The sequence below is a fragment of the Mustela nivalis genome (genome assembly GCF_964662115.1).
Source record: "Mustela nivalis genome assembly, chromosome: X".
Lineage (NCBI taxonomy): Eukaryota > Metazoa > Chordata > Mammalia > Carnivora > Mustelidae > Mustela > Mustela nivalis.
The window spans coordinates 45122469-45141807 of record NC_139040.1 but is presented as its reverse complement, the minus strand read 5'-3'; the positions used below and the strand labels follow the sequence as shown (position 1 = coordinate 45141807).

At 37.4% G+C, this 19339-nt stretch overlaps 1 protein-coding gene across 2 annotated transcripts in view; it reads right to left on the bottom strand.

Moving 5' to 3' along the window:
- The window catches only part of LOC309856823 (nuclear RNA export factor 2-like), a 55329-nt gene that overhangs the window by 18434 nt on the left and 17556 nt on the right, over positions 1–19339 (bottom strand). The window contains exons 1-2 of one of the 2 annotated variants that reach the window (XM_082718448.1): positions 13249–13324; positions 11636–11733 (exon numbers count right to left, since the gene is read on the bottom strand). In XM_082718448.1, the coding sequence (XP_082574574.1) occupies positions 11636–11733; positions 13249–13283 (133 nt within the window). In that variant the 5' untranslated portion in view covers positions 13284–13324. Of the gene's footprint in view, positions 1–11635; positions 11734–13248; positions 13325–19339 lie in introns of those variants that run through there. The other variant, XM_082718449.1, reaches the window with a different exon arrangement.

Here is a 19339-nt window from a genome sequence, read left to right as displayed (position 1 = left end):
TTATAAACTACTCTGAGACAAATTAAAATGAAAATACAACATACCAAAACTTATGGGATGCAGCACAAGCAACACTAACAAGGAAGTTTATAGTTTCAAATGTGTACATTGAAAAGATGAAAGATCCCAAATCAACAATGTACTTTTTTACCTCAAGAAATTAGAAAAAGGACAAGCAAAACCCAAAACTAGCAGAAGGAAGAAAGTAATTAAATAAGAGCAAAGACAAATGGCATAGAGAAAGGAAAAACAATAGAAAAAAATCAACAAAACTTTAGAGTCGGTCTTTTGAAAAGGTAAACAAAATTGACAACCCTCTAGTTAGATTCACTAAGAAAAAAATAAAAAGATCCAAATAACAAAAGTCAGAAATTAAAGAGGGACATTACAACTGATACCACTGAAATGAAAAGTATTGTAGGAGTATACTATAAACAATTGTATGCCAACAAATTGGAAAACCTAGAAGAAATAAATTCCTAGAAAAACAGCAACTACCAGGACTGAATCACATCTGAAATAGAAAATCTGAACAGGTCAATTGTGAGTAAGGAGAGTGAATCAATTACCAAAAACCTCCCAACAAAGTAAAGCCCAGGACCAGATGCCTTTCACTGGCAAATTCTATCAAATATTTAAAGAAGAATGAATGCCAAATGAAACCTGTCCAAAAAATTGAAGAAGGAACACTTCCAAACTAATTCTATGACACCAGCATTTCCCTTATACCAAAGCCAGACAGACACTACAAGAAAACTATAGGCCAATATCCTTGGTGAATGCTCATTCAAAACCCTCTAGAAATATGAGCAAACCAAATGCAACACCACATTAAAAGGTTTACACACCATGACCAAGTGCAAGTTATCCTTAGGATGCAAGGATAGTTCAACATGTGATAATCAATCATTCTAATACACTACATTAACAGAATGAAGGGCAAAAACAAACTCATCATCAAAATTATGTAGGAAAAAATTTACATAATGTAAGACACTTCCATAATTAAAAAAAACACGTGACAAATTAGGGATAGAAGGAAACATCACTAATCAGCAGAGGGATGCAAATAAAAACCACCATGAGATACCACCTACCTATTAGGATGGTACAAAAAACCAAACAGAGTAAGTGTTGTGAGTATGTGAAGAAACTGGAAGCCTCATGCACCTTTGGTGGAAAGGCAAAACAATAAAGCCTTTATAGAAAATAGTATGAAGAATCCTCAAAAAAAAATTAAATGTAGAACTACCATATGACCCAGAAATCACAATTCTGGTTATATATTCACAGGAATTGAAAGTGGAGTCTCAAAGAGATATTTGAACATACATGTTCATAACATTATTCATAAACAGCCAAGAGGTAGATGGTAAAATGTTCACTGATGGATGAATGGATAAACAAATATTGGTATATGTATACTACAGAATATAATTCAACCTTAAAATGGAAGAATATCCTGTCACATGCTACAAGATGGATGAACCTTGAAAACATTATGCTTAATGAAATAAGCTGGTCACAATAAGAGAAATACTGTATGATTCCACTCTTATGGTGTATCTTAGGTAGTCAAACTCATAGAAACAGATAGTAGAATGGTAGTTATTAGGGTCTGGTGGAAAAGGGCGAGAGAAGCTGCTGTTTCAGATAGTTTCAGTTTTGCAAGATGAAAAAGTTCTGGAGATTGGTTTCACAAATATGTGAGTATACTTAACAGTACTGAACTATATACTTAGAAATGGTTATGATGATAAATTTTATGTTCTGTGCTTTTTGCCACAATTTAAAAAAATGTACATTATAATACATTACTGAGAAGTAAATATTAGTGCAAGTTTATGCTTTGTAGTATAGAGGTGTCTCAAAAAGTTGAAGACAGAGCTACCCTATGATCCAGCAATTGCACTAGTAGGTATTTACCCCAAAGATTCAAATGTAGTGATCCGAAGGGGCACATGCACCCGAATTTTTATAGCAACAATGTTCACAACAGCCAAACTATGAAAAGAGCCTGGATGTCCATCAACAGATGACTGGATAAAGAAGATGTCTGTATATACTATGCAGCCATCAAAAACCCTGAAATCTTGTCATTTGCAACGACATGGATGAACTAGAAGGTATTATGCTAAGTGAAATAAGTCAATCAGAGAAAGACAATTATCATAAAATCTCACTGATATGAGGAATTTGAACAAGGCAGAGGACCATAGGGGAAGGGAGGGAAAAATGAAACAAGACAAAACTTGAGAGGGAGACAAACCATAAGAGACTCTTAATTTCAGAGAACAAACTGAGGGTTGCTGGAGGGGAGGAGAGTGAGAAGGATGGGGTGACTGGGTGATGAACACTGGGGAGGGTATGTGCTATGGTGAGTACTGTGAAATGTGTAAGACTGGTGATTCACAGACCTGTACCCCTAAAACAAATAATACACTATATGTTACTAAAAAAAAATAAATAAAGTTTATGTTTTGATTTACAAATACAAACATGAAGTCAAGGTAAAAGAACATAAGAATGTCAACTGTGTTTAAAAATGGTTGGCTGGAATGCAGATATTTATACTTTCATATCCACAATTCACTTGTATACAAGGCTGGGTTGAGGTTTTGTCAGGTGTTTGAGGGGGAAGCACTACTCTTATTGACTCATTATGCAGCACAATAGAAACAATTTATTATTGATAATCAGATCCCCCCATCTTTTCTCTGATTAATAAGCTACAACAATTTGGAAAGTTCACCCAATTTATCCTGATCTCAAATTACTTACATGTAAAAATCTGGGATTAAAGCTAACTACCACCTTAATCAAGGTATAAAGTATACACCACACCACCTTGATCAAGATATAAAGCATAAACCACATGGGTATATACATACCAAATTAGTCTTTTTTTCTCTCATGTAAACCTGTATCTACATTCTGTCACTACATATTCATTTTGTCTGCTCTAGAATCTCATTTTTTTAAATGGAATCATATATCCTGTATGCCTTTGTGTCTGGCTTCTTTAAGTCAGCACAATGTTTTTGAGATCCACCCATGTTTTTGTCTTTTTTTTATTGCTGAGTAATATCCTATCATATGTATCTGTATACCTTTGATATTATTTTAATGAGACTTGAGGAATAAGTGAAAGTAGATCTTTATGTTAAATCAGCCATATTTCTTGATCAGTTTTCTATTCTTTTATAATATATATATTTCTTCCTTTATCATACTTCTATCTCTCTAGAAAATATTATCTTAAGGTCCTATTCTACTTTTTCTATTTTTTTATATTCCTTCATTACACATCATTTGACTTGTTGAGTTCTTTCTGTCTCTTCCATCCTTACCCTGGGTCATGATTGTCTCCTGCAAAGAAAGCTTCACTGCCAGGTCAGTACTGTGCTCATGGGTATTTAGCTTTCATCTACACTTTGTTTGTTACTATTGGCATATTATATGTATTTATTAATGTAATATTATTATTTCAAAACCACAAGTATAAAATTTTGAATTGAAATATTGTTAAATATTTGCACTGTCATCATTTAAATCATTCAGGTAGTTCTAGACATTGTTCACATACTAGAGCCATTTGGGGAGACTGAAAAAAAGAGGAAGGAGTTAAGATGACAGAGCAGTAGAGGGACCTTAAGCTTGCCTCATCCCTCGAATTAAGTGGAGGGAGCCTTGACGACAGAGAGGAGAGAGAAAGCAGCGGGTAAATTACACAAGAAAAATTCTTCCCTAAAACCACTGAATGGGAAAAGGAAGGGGGACTGAATACCACAAGTTACTATAAGCATCAGAACGCAAAGTCTGAAATTTAGAAGTCCATGCCATCACCAGGGTCATGCCTGGTGGGCTTAGCGGTGCTCCTGTGGGGAAGGAGGGCAGAGATCTGAGAGTGGGCAGTGTGGTCTGAAGTCGCATGGGGAGAAACAATTCACCTTCTTAGAGTGCATTTGGGAATGGTGGCATAGCCTCTCTGGGCACAAAAGAATTGGCAGTGGCAATGTGCTGCCCTGTTCCCTAGCATAAGAACAAAGACACCAGCAGAGGGCAGCAAACCTTGGTGCCGACGTTTTGCTGCACTTTACTATAATGTCTGAATCACATTGCAGTTGTGCCACCCACAAATGAGAAAAGTGTGGTTAGACCCTCCGCCAGAGGACCAGTGTAGGTCCAGACCATGTGGGTTCCTAAAATTTGGAGTTTTGAAACCCAGCTACAGGTCTGAGATAAAACACAGGCCTACTGTGCAACCTGGCAGGCAGATAGCTCAGACACAGACAGAGGGAAGGCATGGATATGACAGAAACCAGGGGCACAAGATGGGTGATTGTTTTTCTGTGAACAGTGAGAGGTGTAAACTCCCTGCTTCAGGGACAAGAGTGGGATGAGGCCATTCCCTATCCCTGCCATCAGCCCTGAAAGAGTTCATTGAGCAACATAGTGCCGCCAGTGGAGGCTGAAGCTGCTTACAGCAATCCCCATCCCGCAGCACCCTGCAGGAGCATCTTTCCTTAGCAGTTCTCCTGGAATCAGTGCAGCAGGCCCCACCGCTAGAAGACCAGAACAACCCCTCATAGGCACCAAATTTACTGATCATAGAGTGCTGCAAAGCTTCAGCTCTGAGGGAAATAGGATCTAGCCGTTGCTGCTGCTGCTTCTTCTTCTTCTTCTTCTTCTTCTTCTTTTTAACCTAGCTTCTTTTAACAAGCAGACAAAAAGACACCTAGTTAAAACTTGCCATACAGTGGACAAGGTCCAAACAACCCCTACTGCAAGCAAAAAGAAATTCTGCAGAGGACTGCCCTGAGGTAGGAGTAGCCAAAACACAGAGGCAGAGTGCATATAGGACTTTTTTTGTGGGGGGACTTTTTGGGGACCTCTTCTTAATATAGCCATTACTCTCAGGAGCAGGAATATATCAGGCTTTTCTAACAAACATTCAAAAAAGAACAGTGACCTAGACAAAATAACAGGACAGAGGAATTCACCCCGAAAGAAAGAACAGGAAGAAGTTAAAGTCCAGGGATTTAATCAATACAGATATAAGATGTTTGAACCAAAATTTAAAACAACATTTATAAGGATATTATCTGGGCTTGAAATAAACATAGAAAACATTAGGGGATCACTTACTGCAGAGATAAAAGAACCAAAAACTATTCAGGCTGAAATTAAAAATGCTATAACTGAGATGCGAAGCTGACTAAATGCCATGACAATGACGATGGATGAAGCAGTGGAATAAATCAGTAATACAGAAGATAAAATTCTAGAAAATAATGAAGCTGAAAAGAAGAGGGAAAGAGAGGTATTGGATCACAAATGTAGATGTAGGGAACTCAGCAACTCCTTAAAGGTTAATAATATTTATATCATAGGAATCCCAGAGGGAGAGAGGAAAAAAAGGAGCAAATTACACCTGAAAACTCCTAATCTAAGTAGGGCCATAGACATTGAAATCCGAGAAACAGAGGGAACTCCCATTAAATTCAACAAAAGCTGGCCATCACTAAGACATATCATAGTCAAACTCACAAAATACACAAAAAAGGAAAGAATCCTGAAAGCAGCAAGAGAAAAAAGTCCTTAACCTAGAAGGGAAGATAGATGAAGTTGCAGCAGAGGTGTCCACAGAAACCTTGGCAGGCCAGAAGTGAGTGGCATGATATATCCAACATGCTGAGTGGAAAAAACATGCACCCAAGTATACTTTATCTGGCAAGGCTGTCATTCAGAATAGAAGGAGACATAAAGACTTTCTCAGATAAACAAAAACTGAAGGAATTCATGACTACTAAACTGGCCCTGCAAAAAATATTAAAGGGGTCTCGCTGAGTGGGGACAAAAAGACCAAAAGCAACAAAGACCAGAAAGGAACAGAGAACATCACCAGAAACATTAACTTTATAGGTAATACAATGGTGCTAATTTAATATCTTTCAATAATCATTCTGAATGTAAATGTACTAAATGGTTCAATCAAAAGACATAGGGTTTCAGAATGGATATACATAAAAAAAGACCCATCTATATGCTGCCTATAAGAGGCTCATTTTAGACCTAAAGACATCTGCAGATTGTAAGTGAGGGGATGGAGAACTACCTTTATGCTTACAGACATTAAAATAAAGCTCCAGTAGCCATACTTATACCATAAAATCTATATTTTAAACCAAAGACTGTAAATAGAGTTGAAGAAAGGCTTTGTATCATAATTAAAGGGTCATCCATCAAGCAGATCTAACAAGTGTAAATATTTATGCTCCAAACTCAGGAGCAGCCAAATATATGAATCAGTTAACAACAGACATAAAGAATCTCATTGATAATAATACAATACTTTAACACCCGACTTAAAGCAATGGACAGATCATCTAAGAAGAAAATCAACAAGGAAACAATGGTTTTGAATGACACACTGGACTGGATTGAGTTAACAGATGTATTGAGAACGTTTCATCCTAAAGCAGCAGAATACTCATTATTTTCGAGTCTAAATGAAACATTCTCCAGAACAGATCACACACCATGCATATTTTCAGACCACAATGCTATGAAACTTGAAATCAGCCTCAAGAAAAGAATTTAGAAAGACTATAAATACATGGAGGTTAAAGAACATCTTAATAAAGAATAAATGGGCTAACCAAAAAATTAAAGAAGAAATAAAAAATATACATGGAAGCAAATGAAAATGAAAACACAATAGTCCAAAACCTTTGTGATGCAGCAAAGGCAGTCTTAAGAGGGAAGTATATTGAAATACAAGCCATCATCAAGAAGCAAAAAAAGCCTCAGATATACAACCTAAACTTACACCAAAAGAAGCTAGAAAAGGAAGAGCAAATGAAGACTAAAGGCAGCAGAAAGGAAGTAATAGAGTGGAGCAGAAATAAATGATATAAACAAAACAAAAAACCCACAGTAGAGCACATCAACAAAACTAAGAGCTGGTTCTTTGAAATATTTGACAAAATAGATAAACTCCTAGCCAGACTTAACAAAAAGAAAAAAAGAAAACACCCAAATAAATAAAATCATGAGAGAAGGAGGGAGATCACAACCAACACCACAGAAATCAAATAATTATAAGAGAATATTATAAAAAATGATATGCCAACATAATGTGCAGTGAAGAAGTGGACAAATTCCTAGAAACATACAAACCACCAAAACTGAAACAGGAAGAAATAGAAAATTTGAACAGGAACCATAACCAGCAAAGAAACTGAAAAACTTTCCATGGTCATAGCCTGAAAAAACAAATATTGTTAAAAATTCTATACTACCCAAAGAAATCTACACATAACCAACAACATTTTTCAAAAAGCTAGAACAAACAATCTTAACATTTGTATGGAACAACAAAAGACCCCAAATAGCCAAAGGAATGTTGAAAAAGAAAACCAAAGCTGGTGGCCTCATAATTCTGGACTTTAACCTGTATTACAAAGCTGTATCCATCCAGCATAATCTCCTTCAGTCCCATCCATGTTGATACAAAAGTTGGGTATTCATTCTTTCCTTTCTGATGGAGGCACAATATTCCATTGTATATATGGGCCATATCTTCTTTATCCATTTGTCTGTTGAAGGGCATCTTGGCTCTTTCCACAGTTTGGTGACTGTGGCCATTGCTTCTATGAACATTGGGGTACAGATGGCCCTTCTTTTCACTACATCTGTATCTTTGGGGTAAATACCCAGTAGTGCAATTGGAGGGTCACAGGGTAGTTCTATGTTTAATTTATTTTTTTTTAAGATTTTATTTATCTGACAGAGAGAGATCACAGGCAGTCAGAGAGGCAGGCAGAGGGAGATGGGGAAGCGGGGCTCAATCCCAGGACCCTGAGGTCATAACCTTAGCCAAAGGCAGCAGCTTAACCCACTGAGCCACCCAGGTACTCCTGTGTTTAATTTCTTAAGGAAGTCAGTTATCATATGGTTTCACTTACTTGTGGAGCATAAGGAATAACATGGAGGATATTGGGAGAAGGGAGTTGGGGGAAATCAGAGAAGGAGACAAACCATGAGAGACTGTGTACTCTGAGAAACAAACTGAGGGTTTTGGAGGAGAGGGGAGTGGGGGCTGAGTGAGCCTGGTGGTGGGTATAAAGGAGGGCACGTACTGCATGGAGCACTGGGTGTGATGCATAAACAATGAATCTTGGAACACTGAAAAAAAAAAAGTTTAAAACAGAAACAAAAACAAAAACAAAAAAAGCAAAGCTGCAAACATCAAGACGGTATGATGTTGGCACAAAACCAGACACAGAGATCAATGAAAATGAATAGAAAACCCAGAAATGGACCTATAACTATATGATCAACTAGTCTTTGACAAAGTAGAAAAGAATATCCAATGGAAAAAGACAGTTTCTTCAAATAATGATGGGAAAACTGGACAGCAGCTTGCAGAAGCATGAAACTGGAACACTTTCTTATACTATACACAAAAACAAATTTCAAACAGATGAAAGGCCTAAATGTGAGACAGGAATCCATCAAAATCCTAGAAGAACACACAAACAGCGATCTCTTTTAACTCGGCCATAGCAACTTGTTACTAGACATGATTTACTAGTTGACTCTAGAACTAGAAGCAAGAGAAACAACAAAAAATGAACTAATGGGACTTCATCATGATAAAAATTTTCTACACAATGAAGGAAACAATAAAACTAAAAGGCAACCTAAGGAATGGTAAAAGATATTTATAATATGACACATCTGACAAAGGATTAGTATCTAAAATCTATAAAGAACTTCTTAAACTCAATGCCCAAAAAAGAAATAATCCAGTTTAGAAACAGGCAGACGACATGAATAGACATTTTTCCAAAGATGACATCCATATGGCCATCAGACATGAAAATACGCTCAATATCACTCATCATCAAGGAACTACAAATTAAAACCATGATGTGATACTACCTCACACCTGTCAGAATAGTTAAAATTAATAACACAGGAAACAACAGATATTGGTGAGTATGTGGAGAAAGGGGAACCCTCTTACACTGTTGGTGGGAATACAAACAGAGCTGCAGCCACTGTGGAAAACAGTATGGAGGTTTCTCAGAAAGTTAAAATAGAACTACCCTAAGATACAGCAATTGCACCACTAGGTATTTACCCAACGGATACAAAAGTACTGATCTGAATAAGCACATGAACCCCTATGTTTATAGCAACATTATCTACAATAGTCAAACTATGGAGAGCCCAAATGTCCATCAACTGATGAATGGATAAGGAAGAAGTGGTATATACATACAGTAAAGTATTTCTTAGCCATCAAAAAAAAGAAATCTTGCCATTTCCAATGATGTGGATAGAGCTAGAGTGCATTATGCTAAGTGAAATAAGTCAGAGAAAGAAAAATATGATATATTACTCCCACGTGGAATTTAAGATATAAAACAGATGATCATAGGGGAAAAATCGAAGGGAAAACAAATCATAAGAGAGTTATATGTAAGTCATGAATCATAAATTATACTCCTGAAACCAGTATTACACTATATGTTAACTAACTAGAATTTAAATAAAATTTTGAGAAAAAGAAATTTTAAAAAGTGAAAAAATGCTGGCACCAAGGTAAACCTACAACAATTAAAGCAGAATTGGAATCAGACTAGACAACTACATTTTTTAAACTCTCCACATGACTGCAGTGTGCAACCAAGACTGAAAATTACTATGTTAAACTGTCAGTTTTTGGTTATGTTTGCCAGAAGAAGATCCTAGGAATGATTTCCATCTCATTTGCTGACCTTCCACTTACGGCTATTTTGGAGACCTAGTGATTCCATTAGCATAGAGCAGGGAATTGGCAAACTATGGCCCAGGGACCAAACCTTTTCTGTGGCCTGTTTTTGTGGGCCCTGCAAGCTAAGAACGGCTTTTACATATTTGAATGGTTGAAAAATCAATTCCCACACCTGAGCCATAATACCACAAGCAAATGGACTACTGAGGGAAAAAATCCTAGAATGAAGTCACAATTGACTACAGTAAATCTTCCTGTGCTTAGCCAAAGGGACTTCCAAACATTTACCAGTTACTGTGCACTTGTTTTAAGGACAACTGCTCTAAGCCAGAGTTCAACAATTATTTCTGGAAAGGGTCAAATCATAAATATTTGAGACTTTGCAGGCTTTTCAGTTTTTGATGGAGCTGTTCAAATCTATTTTTTCAGCCAAAGGTTGCCATGCATATAGCATGGGCTCTGTTCCAGTAAAACTTTTTATATATGGCTACAGACATGAGAATTTCAAATAATTTTCATGTGTCATAAAATAATACTGTTTTGAATTGAAGAAATAGAAAATAATATAAAGAGTTCTCTTTCTTTTCTTTTCTTTTTTTTAATAAAGATTTTATTTATTTATTTGACGGAGAGAGATCACAAGTAGGCAGAGGCAGGTAGAGAGAGAAGGGGAAGCAAGCTCCCACTGAGCAGAGAGCCTGATGTGGGGCTCGATCCCAGGACCCTGGGATCATGACCCGAGCCGAAGGCAGAGACTTTAACCCACTGAGCCACCCAGGCACCCCAAGAGTTCTCTTTCTTAATTTAAAAAGGATTCCTGACAAATAATGCATGAAAAGGCAAAATTACTGTTCAGTCTTAATTAGTTATAGAAATGCAAAAATTGGAAATATTAGCAAACCAAATCAGATAACACAACATAACAAAGTTGTGTTTATCCCAAACTTGCAGTGTGACTTAACATTAAGAGATCCATAATATAATCCATCACATTAATAAGATAAAGCAGGAAAAGGATAATCAACACAAAGATTTCAGAAAAAGGGGTACAAATAAAATTTAGTAACCAATCAAGATTAAACAACAGCTCTCAGCTGACCAAGAATAGAGAGCTATTTCTTTAAATTGATAACATATATTTTTTTAAAAAGACTACAACAAACACCATATATAATTGTGAAACATTGAAAGCATTCCATATTAAATCAGGTAATCAGTTCTTTTTTTAAAAAAATTATTTATTTAAGAGAGAGAGAACACAAATGGGGGACAGGGGAAGAAGGAGAAAATATCAAGCAGACTTTGCACTGAGCACAAAGCCCAACGTAGGGCTCAGTCTCACAACCCTTAGATCATGATCTGAGCGAAAATCAAGAGTCTGATGCTCAACCAACTGAGCCACCCAGTCACCCTCATATGATCAGTTCTCTTCAACATCTGAGTCTCTTAGGCAGTGAGTTAACCAAAATAAATAAATGCATACATATATACATAAATTCATAACTGTAAAAGTGAAGAAACAAAACTTCTTAAAAAATTCCAGAGAATCTACAGAAAATTATAAGACTAGAGATTGACCAGTTTACTGGATGTAATACTATATATACAAAAGAACTGTAACAAATAGAAAATAATATATCATTGTGAATATGTCATTTACAATAGCAAAAAGATTTGGTTCTGTGAAATATTCTGTGAACTGCCTCTCTTGGCAGCTCTCACTTATAAACTTCATGATGTTCTGTTAAAGCAGCCTGAAAGGACTAAGACACTACCTCTCTCTTTGATATTCAAATTGCATATTAGCATAGTTATCTTAAAAATATGACAATATAAAAATCCTTTTACCTTCATTTCTATATGTCTCATATTTATCTGATGGAAGAACATATTTTTGTTGTTGCTGCCTTTTGGACATAGTATTTTGTGTATCAAACCTGGAAGTCCTGAAATGAAAGAAAAGGTAAAGTGGATATGAGAAATAAAAATATTACACATGACAATATTCTTTAAGTGCCTATCAAATGATATTTTAAAACCTCACAAATGTAAACACAGTCCTTTATTTGCTGAATTTTACTCATCTGCTACCACCTGTGTGATTTTTATGTATCACCCATAATTTTACTTAATATGTTTTTCTTAAATAAATTTACTATTTTTTCCACATGAAGAACAGGAGGAAGGAAAAGAGTTTTCAAGGATTCTACGAAGCAATGGTTAGAAAATCAGGAGAAAAATCAGAAGCTAATAGTGTCTGGTTGGATTAGTTTAAGCTACTTAGAGATCCCTAGTACAAAAATATATGCACCCAATGTGCACTTTGAAAACCTGTTGGACTACAAAGTAAATCTAATTAAAACATTCTAAAACTTGAGATAATGGCTACTGTGACACTTAAAAATATTTTTGAATACACTTGAACTTTCACACTTTCATTGAAAAAATATCTGATTTTTTTAATTAAAGATTTTTATTTATTTATTTGACAGAGAGAGATCACAAGTAGGCAGAGAGGCAGGTAGAGAGAAAGAGATACAGAATCCCTGCTGAGAAGAGAGCCCGATGCGGGGCTCGATCCCAGGACCCCGAGATCATGACCTGAGGCAGAGGCTTAACCCACTTAGCCACCCAGGCGCCCCCAAAATATCTGATTCTTTGAAAGTCTCTTCTTCCCTCTCTCCACAGAATCAAATAAGAAAGAAATTAAAATCAGATTTGGAGTCATTTATACAAATTGGCATCTAGGAGGTCTCTGGTATCTTTGATAACAGACAATGGCAGGGGAGTCCAAAACAGACAAGCTAATACGGCAGGGTGATAATCAAGAGCAGGGTTTAGGGGCACCTTGGAGGCTCAATTAGGTGGCAGCCTTCGGCTGAGACATGATCCCAGGGTCCTCGGATCGAGCCCCACATGGGGCTCCCTCCCAGGGAGCCTGCTTCTCCCTCTGCCTCTGCCTTCCCGCCGCTCCCCCTGCTCGTGTGCTCTTTCTCTGTGTCAAATATATAAAATCTTAAAAAAAAAAAAAAAAAAAAGGTAGGGCTTCAGTGTGGGGCTGGGGAAGAGGAATGGCAACAGGGTCCCACCGCATTTCTAGAGACTGGCCATTGAGAGAAGTACATGACCCCCAGGGGCATCTTCTCAAGCCAACTCTGAGTAAAGATCAAGTATTTACTGGTGCCCCGCCCACCCAAGTGCCGCTTGCCACGCCAGTATATAAAAGTTGGTGGAAAGGAAAAAATCTGAACCAGAGTCTCAGGAAAATTCTCCCTTTGCCAGAGTGCAGACCACAGGGTCTTCTTTATGTATAGGTCTGACTCCTCAGAAAGCTAAGTTGAGCCACACTTCTCACACTTCAGGAGACTCCACACACTTAAAAACACAGACACTCGCACACGACTATAGCGGAATCATGGGACTGCAGGATCCCCATAACCCACAGCTATCGGGGGGTCTACCTGACTTCCAGAGACTTGACCGGCAGGGTCCACATAACAGAAAGATCTAAGTGACTTCAGGGTTCAGGAGCCTTCGATTTTCACGTGACTGAGAAATCTGAGCCTCGCGTGACCGTAGGATATAGGTAACCAAAAGCGATTGGGTAGCTGCTGTGCTCACGTGACTGCTACGTAATGATAGGCGCCACATGGTTGCTGACTCCTAGATTTACAGTTTGGTAGTCCACAATCTTTAGTGATAGAGACAACAGAGCCTGATATATGACCATCATCCTTATGACCTCGGAAACAGGACACCCATGCGATTTTGAGAGCTGAAGTTTCCACATGCCACATGACAGGGAAAAAAATCACCTGATGGGTAGGATTTAAGAGTCCGTGATTCTGTAGTGACTTGATGCTGAATCTACCATATGATCATAGTGGCAACCGGTTCAGAGAGACCAGGTGACCTTAGGGTTTAGAAGCCCATGGTATTGACATGACCCCTATGTGTGGGCCTGCCACATAATTGTAGTGTTCACATGATGACAGTATTTATGTGACAACAGCCTTAGGATCCCACAGTGCTTAAATGCTGGGTCAGCTTGGTAATAGTTGGGTACAACAACAGCAGGATTCTCCCAATCTGCATGTTTTAGGAGACCATTCTCTTCATGAGATCTGGAGATCTGAGATTGCCAACATTCCTGGGCTCCCTAGTGATGGTGGTGGCTCCAAGCGACTTTCCTCAGCACACAAAGTTGGGCTTTGCCTGCCTCACCCCTTTTTTAATGTGCTAATTCTGTTATTTTTCTAATAATACATGAAATTTAAGACACAAATTAATACACAATAATGAAATGGGTCCTCCCTAAAACCATAACAATTGCCATATTGTGGTGATTACTTCAAAGGCCTAAGGAGTGGTTACAGAGAAGCATTGTTGATTTAATTTTGTGGAATTCTAAAGGAAACTAAAGTGAATCAAGTAAGTGAATTTTAGCTGTTAATCTAAAAAAGAAGTATAATAATTACTATGAGTCAAGGGCTTAAAAATATTAACTCATTTAATAGGGGGAATTCTATGGAGTATGTACTATCTTTATTTTTTCAGTTTTCACAGATGAGGAAGTTGAAACACATATGTGTTAAGTCACTTGCCTAAGAAGATAGAATTTATAGATGTCAAGCCAGGGATTGCTTCCAGACACTCTGGATCCAAACTTTGTGTTTTGATCACCCACTAGATTCTCAAAAAAAATTAATATTAATTCAGTCTTCCTTTTTCAGACTAAATGGACAGCCATCTTCAGTTTCTGAAAAGTTGAGATAATGGAGGACCTCTTTGAAATGCCATTTAAAGAATTTCAGGTACTAACAGTAATTAAAACTAATAAAACAAAATTGAAAATAATTAAGACCCTTAGACTTATTTTAATGTATAAATATAATTGTAATAATATATGTAATATTCATTTATATAATATGTGGTATATAATGTTAAATGATAGTTGAAAACATCTCCTTTTAGATAAATACCAAAAAAAGAAATATTGCAGAATTTAAACATAATACCTGGCTCTTGCTGGAATTACAAAGATTAAAAATGAGTAGAATCTGAATTAGGTATTATTGTGTATATAAGATATACTATGAACTTTCCTAGAAAGAACAAAGAAGAATATACAATGCAGTTTTTTTTAAACTGCAGTTTTATGAAAACCTCTTCTGCTGATTTGTGTGGAAAACTGAAGCTTTTGTATGTATATCCATAATAAATTTGATGTGGCCTTACTGGTTTGCTGACTTGGGAAAAAAGTGTTGTAAAAGCAATGGTATTATTTTGCCAAGTACCTGCAGTATAACATAGTTACATAAATAAGCTGAAGAAAATTCAACAGAGTAAATTTTGTACCATGGTTAAATTTGAATATTTTAGTAAGGATGACAACAGACTGTGTGTTTGTAGTTCTAAGACTACTGAAGGAAGTTGTGATTTTTTTTCAAGTGACTATAATTTGTGAAAATTGGTGTTCTATAGATAATTTTGGAAGAAATTTATGGAACACATGTAAATGCAGGTTATGGAAATGGAGCCATGTATTTACAATAAAACCTATTATGAAACTTCAAACTGGATTTAGGAAGCCTCTATGTACAGTAACAGGAGTCTGACATCAAGATCTGATGCCTGGCCCAACGCTAGTCTCTGTAAATACTTACAGATGGACAGATCACAGTGTAAGACATAGCAGAATTGCACCTATCCCACTTATGCTCAAGCCATACTTAGACATTTTTTAAATTAATTAATTAATTAATTAATTTAATTTTTATCCCCAGGGGTACAGGTCTGTGAATCGCCAGGTTTACACACTTCACAGCACTCACCAAAGCACATACCCTCCCCAATGTCCATAATCCCACCCCCCTTCTCCTAACCCCCCTCCCCCCAGCAACCCTCAGTTTGTTTTGTAAGATTAAGAGTCACTTATGGTTTGTCTCCCTCCCAACCCATCTTGTTTCATTGATTCTTCTCCTACCCACTTAAGCCCCCATGTTGCATCACCACTTCCTCATATCAGGGAGATCATATGATAGTTGTCTTTCTCTGCTTGACTTCTTTCGCTAAGCAAGAAGATGTGGTACATATACACAATGGAATACTATGCAGCCATCAAAAGAAATGAAATCTTGCCATTTGCGACAACATGGATGGAACTAGAGCATACTTAGACATTTTGATGGTGATCGAGATCAGCTTCTTTCATCAGAACACTGAAATTCTAATTATAACTTTTCTTGAGAAAAGTCAGATTTTCTCCTGTCAGACCTGATAGTCATATCATATATTTTTTCCTCTGAGATGATTACCAGGAATTTTTTAGGATTAAGAAAATGTTTAGTTACATCAATGAGTGCCTGTCAGCACACTCTAATACACATGGGGGGGGGTGCCTGACAGTAATATAAATAAAACATCTTTCTCTTAGTTTTACTGGTCATTGATCATCACTATTTTCATCTTTTCTGTGTCAGGCTATTATACCTGCTTTATAACCTGCAAAACTCTGCAACATGTTTATAATGCTTGTATTAGACTATTTAGGCTGCCATAACAAAAATACTTCAGACTAGGTAGTTTAACAACAGAAATTTGTTTCTTATGGTTCTGGAGGTTAGATGTCCAAAATCAGGTATTGTTATGTTTGGTTTCTTCTGAGGCTTTTCTCCCTGGTTTGCAGATGGGTGCCCTCTTGCTGTCTTTTCACATGATGGTCTCTATGCACACATGATCCTGGCGTCTGTGTGTCTTAAGCGCCTTTAAAAAAGAACCAAAATGAGGACAAGAGGAGTTAGAGAGGAGAAGGGAGTTGGGGAAATTGGAAGGGGAGGTGAACCATGAGAGACTATGGACTCTGAAAAACAATCTGAGGGGTTTGAAGCAGCGGGGGGTGGGAGGTCGGGGTACCAGGTGGTGGGCATTAGAGAGGGCACGGATTGCATAGAGCACTGGGTGTGGTGCAAAAACAAGGAATACTGTAATGCTGAAAATTAAAAAAAAAAAAAAAGAGAGAACCAAAATGGGGGCGCCTGGGTGGTGGCTCAGTGGGTTAAGCCTCTGCCTTTGGCTCAGGCCATGATCTCAGGGTTCTGGGATTGAGTCCCGCATTGGGCTCTCTGCTCAGCAGGGAGCCTGCTTCCTCCTCTCTCTCTCTCTGCTTGCCTCTCTGCCAACTTGTGATCTCTCCTAAAAAAAAAACAAACAAAATGGATTTACTTATTTAAAATTTTTTATATTTGAGTATAGTTGACACACAATTTTATGTTAGTTTCAGGTGTACAACATAGTGGTTCAACTTCTGTATAGGTTGTGCTATGTGCACAAGTGTCATCATACAGTGCTATTATAATATCACTGACTATATTCCCTATGCTGTGCCTTTTATTCCTGTGACATTCTATCCATAACTGAAAGTCTGTATCTTCCACTCCTCTTCACTCATTTTGCCCATTTCCCATTTCCCTTCCCCTCTGGCAACAATTGTTTGTTCTCTGTATTTATGGGTCTGATTCTGCATTTTTTAAGCTCCTCTTAGTATGAAGACACCAGTCAGAATGGATTAAGGCATATAACAGCCTCACTTTAACTTAATCATGTCTTTAAAGATCCCATTTCCAGATGTAGTCATATTCTGAGGCACTGGGAATTAGGACTTTAACATATGACTTTTGGGAGAAATAATCCAGTCAAAATAAGGCCCAGTGTTAATATGGCATTATTATGAGACAACAGAACAGAGACAGGAACAATTACACAGATCAGGCAGGAAGATGGCACGTTAGGCTTTCAATATACTATAGCTTCTCCAGTTCATATGACTCTCTAAGGGCCAGTAACTTCCAAGCTTTGGACTGAGAAATTTGCTTTGCCACTACCTTGACCTGGACCTAAAGGATGGGAGCCAGTATATTGTATTAGTTAAGATTTCATAGCTTAAAGTTTAACACTTTCTTATTATCAATATGCCTCCTATTTTCTTTTAAGACACTCAATCTTCTTTAACCTTAACTTTCTAATTAGATATAGAGATAAAATAATTAGTTACACTCCTCAGATTGTTTAAAGAATTAAATGAAATTTAAGTGTTTTATAATAAGGACTAAGGGTTTTATTGGGTGGAATTTTGAGAAATCTAGTTCCTCAACCTTTTATTTACACAATGGACAGGCTCCTGGTGAACAGCTTTCTGTTCTAGTTCATGTCCCAGCTTTGTCTATGCAGAAGGGGAAGAGTTGACTTTATAAACTGGGGTTAGACACTATAGGGACCCAAACACTTCCCTTACCCCAGAACCTTTCTTTCTCTGTATAGACTCTGAAGCTTCAGGAAGACAAGGGCATTGCCTGATTTTTTTAATGGTCCTATTTTCCCTTCTTATCATTATGCTTGACATACTTGGATGAATGAATGAACGAATAAATGAATGAATGAATGAATTATAGTGATATTCCAGGCATGTATCTTTCTTCCCTTTAACGGTTAATAGCCCCTGGCAGACCAGGGCCCCAGGTATGCAGCCAGTGCTCCCAAGTGATTCAGCATAAATTTATGGAAGGGAAACCTATGCTTGGCTCTAACTTGATGAGTTTCAGAGAGGCATTCTGGAGATCTTGGCCTTTGTATCTTCAGAAAAACTTCTACCTACACTCCTTGAGCATCTTACATAGGTGGCCTGAGGGATAATTAAAGATTAAGTGAAGCTTCTGAAAGTGATCTAGCTTACTCAATAGGAAGAAGTAGTCAAAAGGGAAAGCCTGGGGGCTGTAGGTCCTCAAGAGATTGCTCTGGTTACTCATTTCCACTATCTAAATAACTGGAAGTGAAACACTGTCCAATGATGTAGGCTTACCTCTTGGAAGAATTCCAGCTCCAGCACTCAACCAATTAGGTGCCTACCCACACTGAAGAGGGAAATCTGCTTTACTCAGTTTATCAACTCAAATGCTAACCTCATCCAGAAACATCCTCATAGGCACACCCAGAAACAGCATTTTACCAAAATATCTGGGCACCCTGTGGCCTTGTCAAGTTGACACATAAAATTAACCACCATGATTCTCACCTGAATCTAAATGCCTAGTATGAAGGCAGTGCATTTTAAGGGATAACATATGCAGAGGAATAATTGTAGTAGATATCAAGTCAGGGTGGAAGGAAAGATAAAGGAGAATGTTGGGACTCTCTCCTGGGTCTGCCACTGTGAAGAGTTGTTCTGGCCTGACCTGGGAGGAAAGCTGAGCACTGTGAAGATCCACTCAGGGCTTTACTTTTATTTTACAATAGCACCATGGAAGTGAATGGGCAAGACTCTATTCACTTATAATTTATTGTTTTCCTGAGTGACTGTGCCAGTTTGCATTCCCACCAACAGTGCAAGAGCGTTCCCTTTTCTCCACATTCTAACCAATACTTGTTTCGTGTTGTTAATTTTAGCCATTCTGAATCACTATATTGTACACTTGAAACTAATATTACACTGTATGTTAACTAACTGGAATTTAGATAAAAACTTAAAAAACACTGATACCTAATAAAAAAACATAA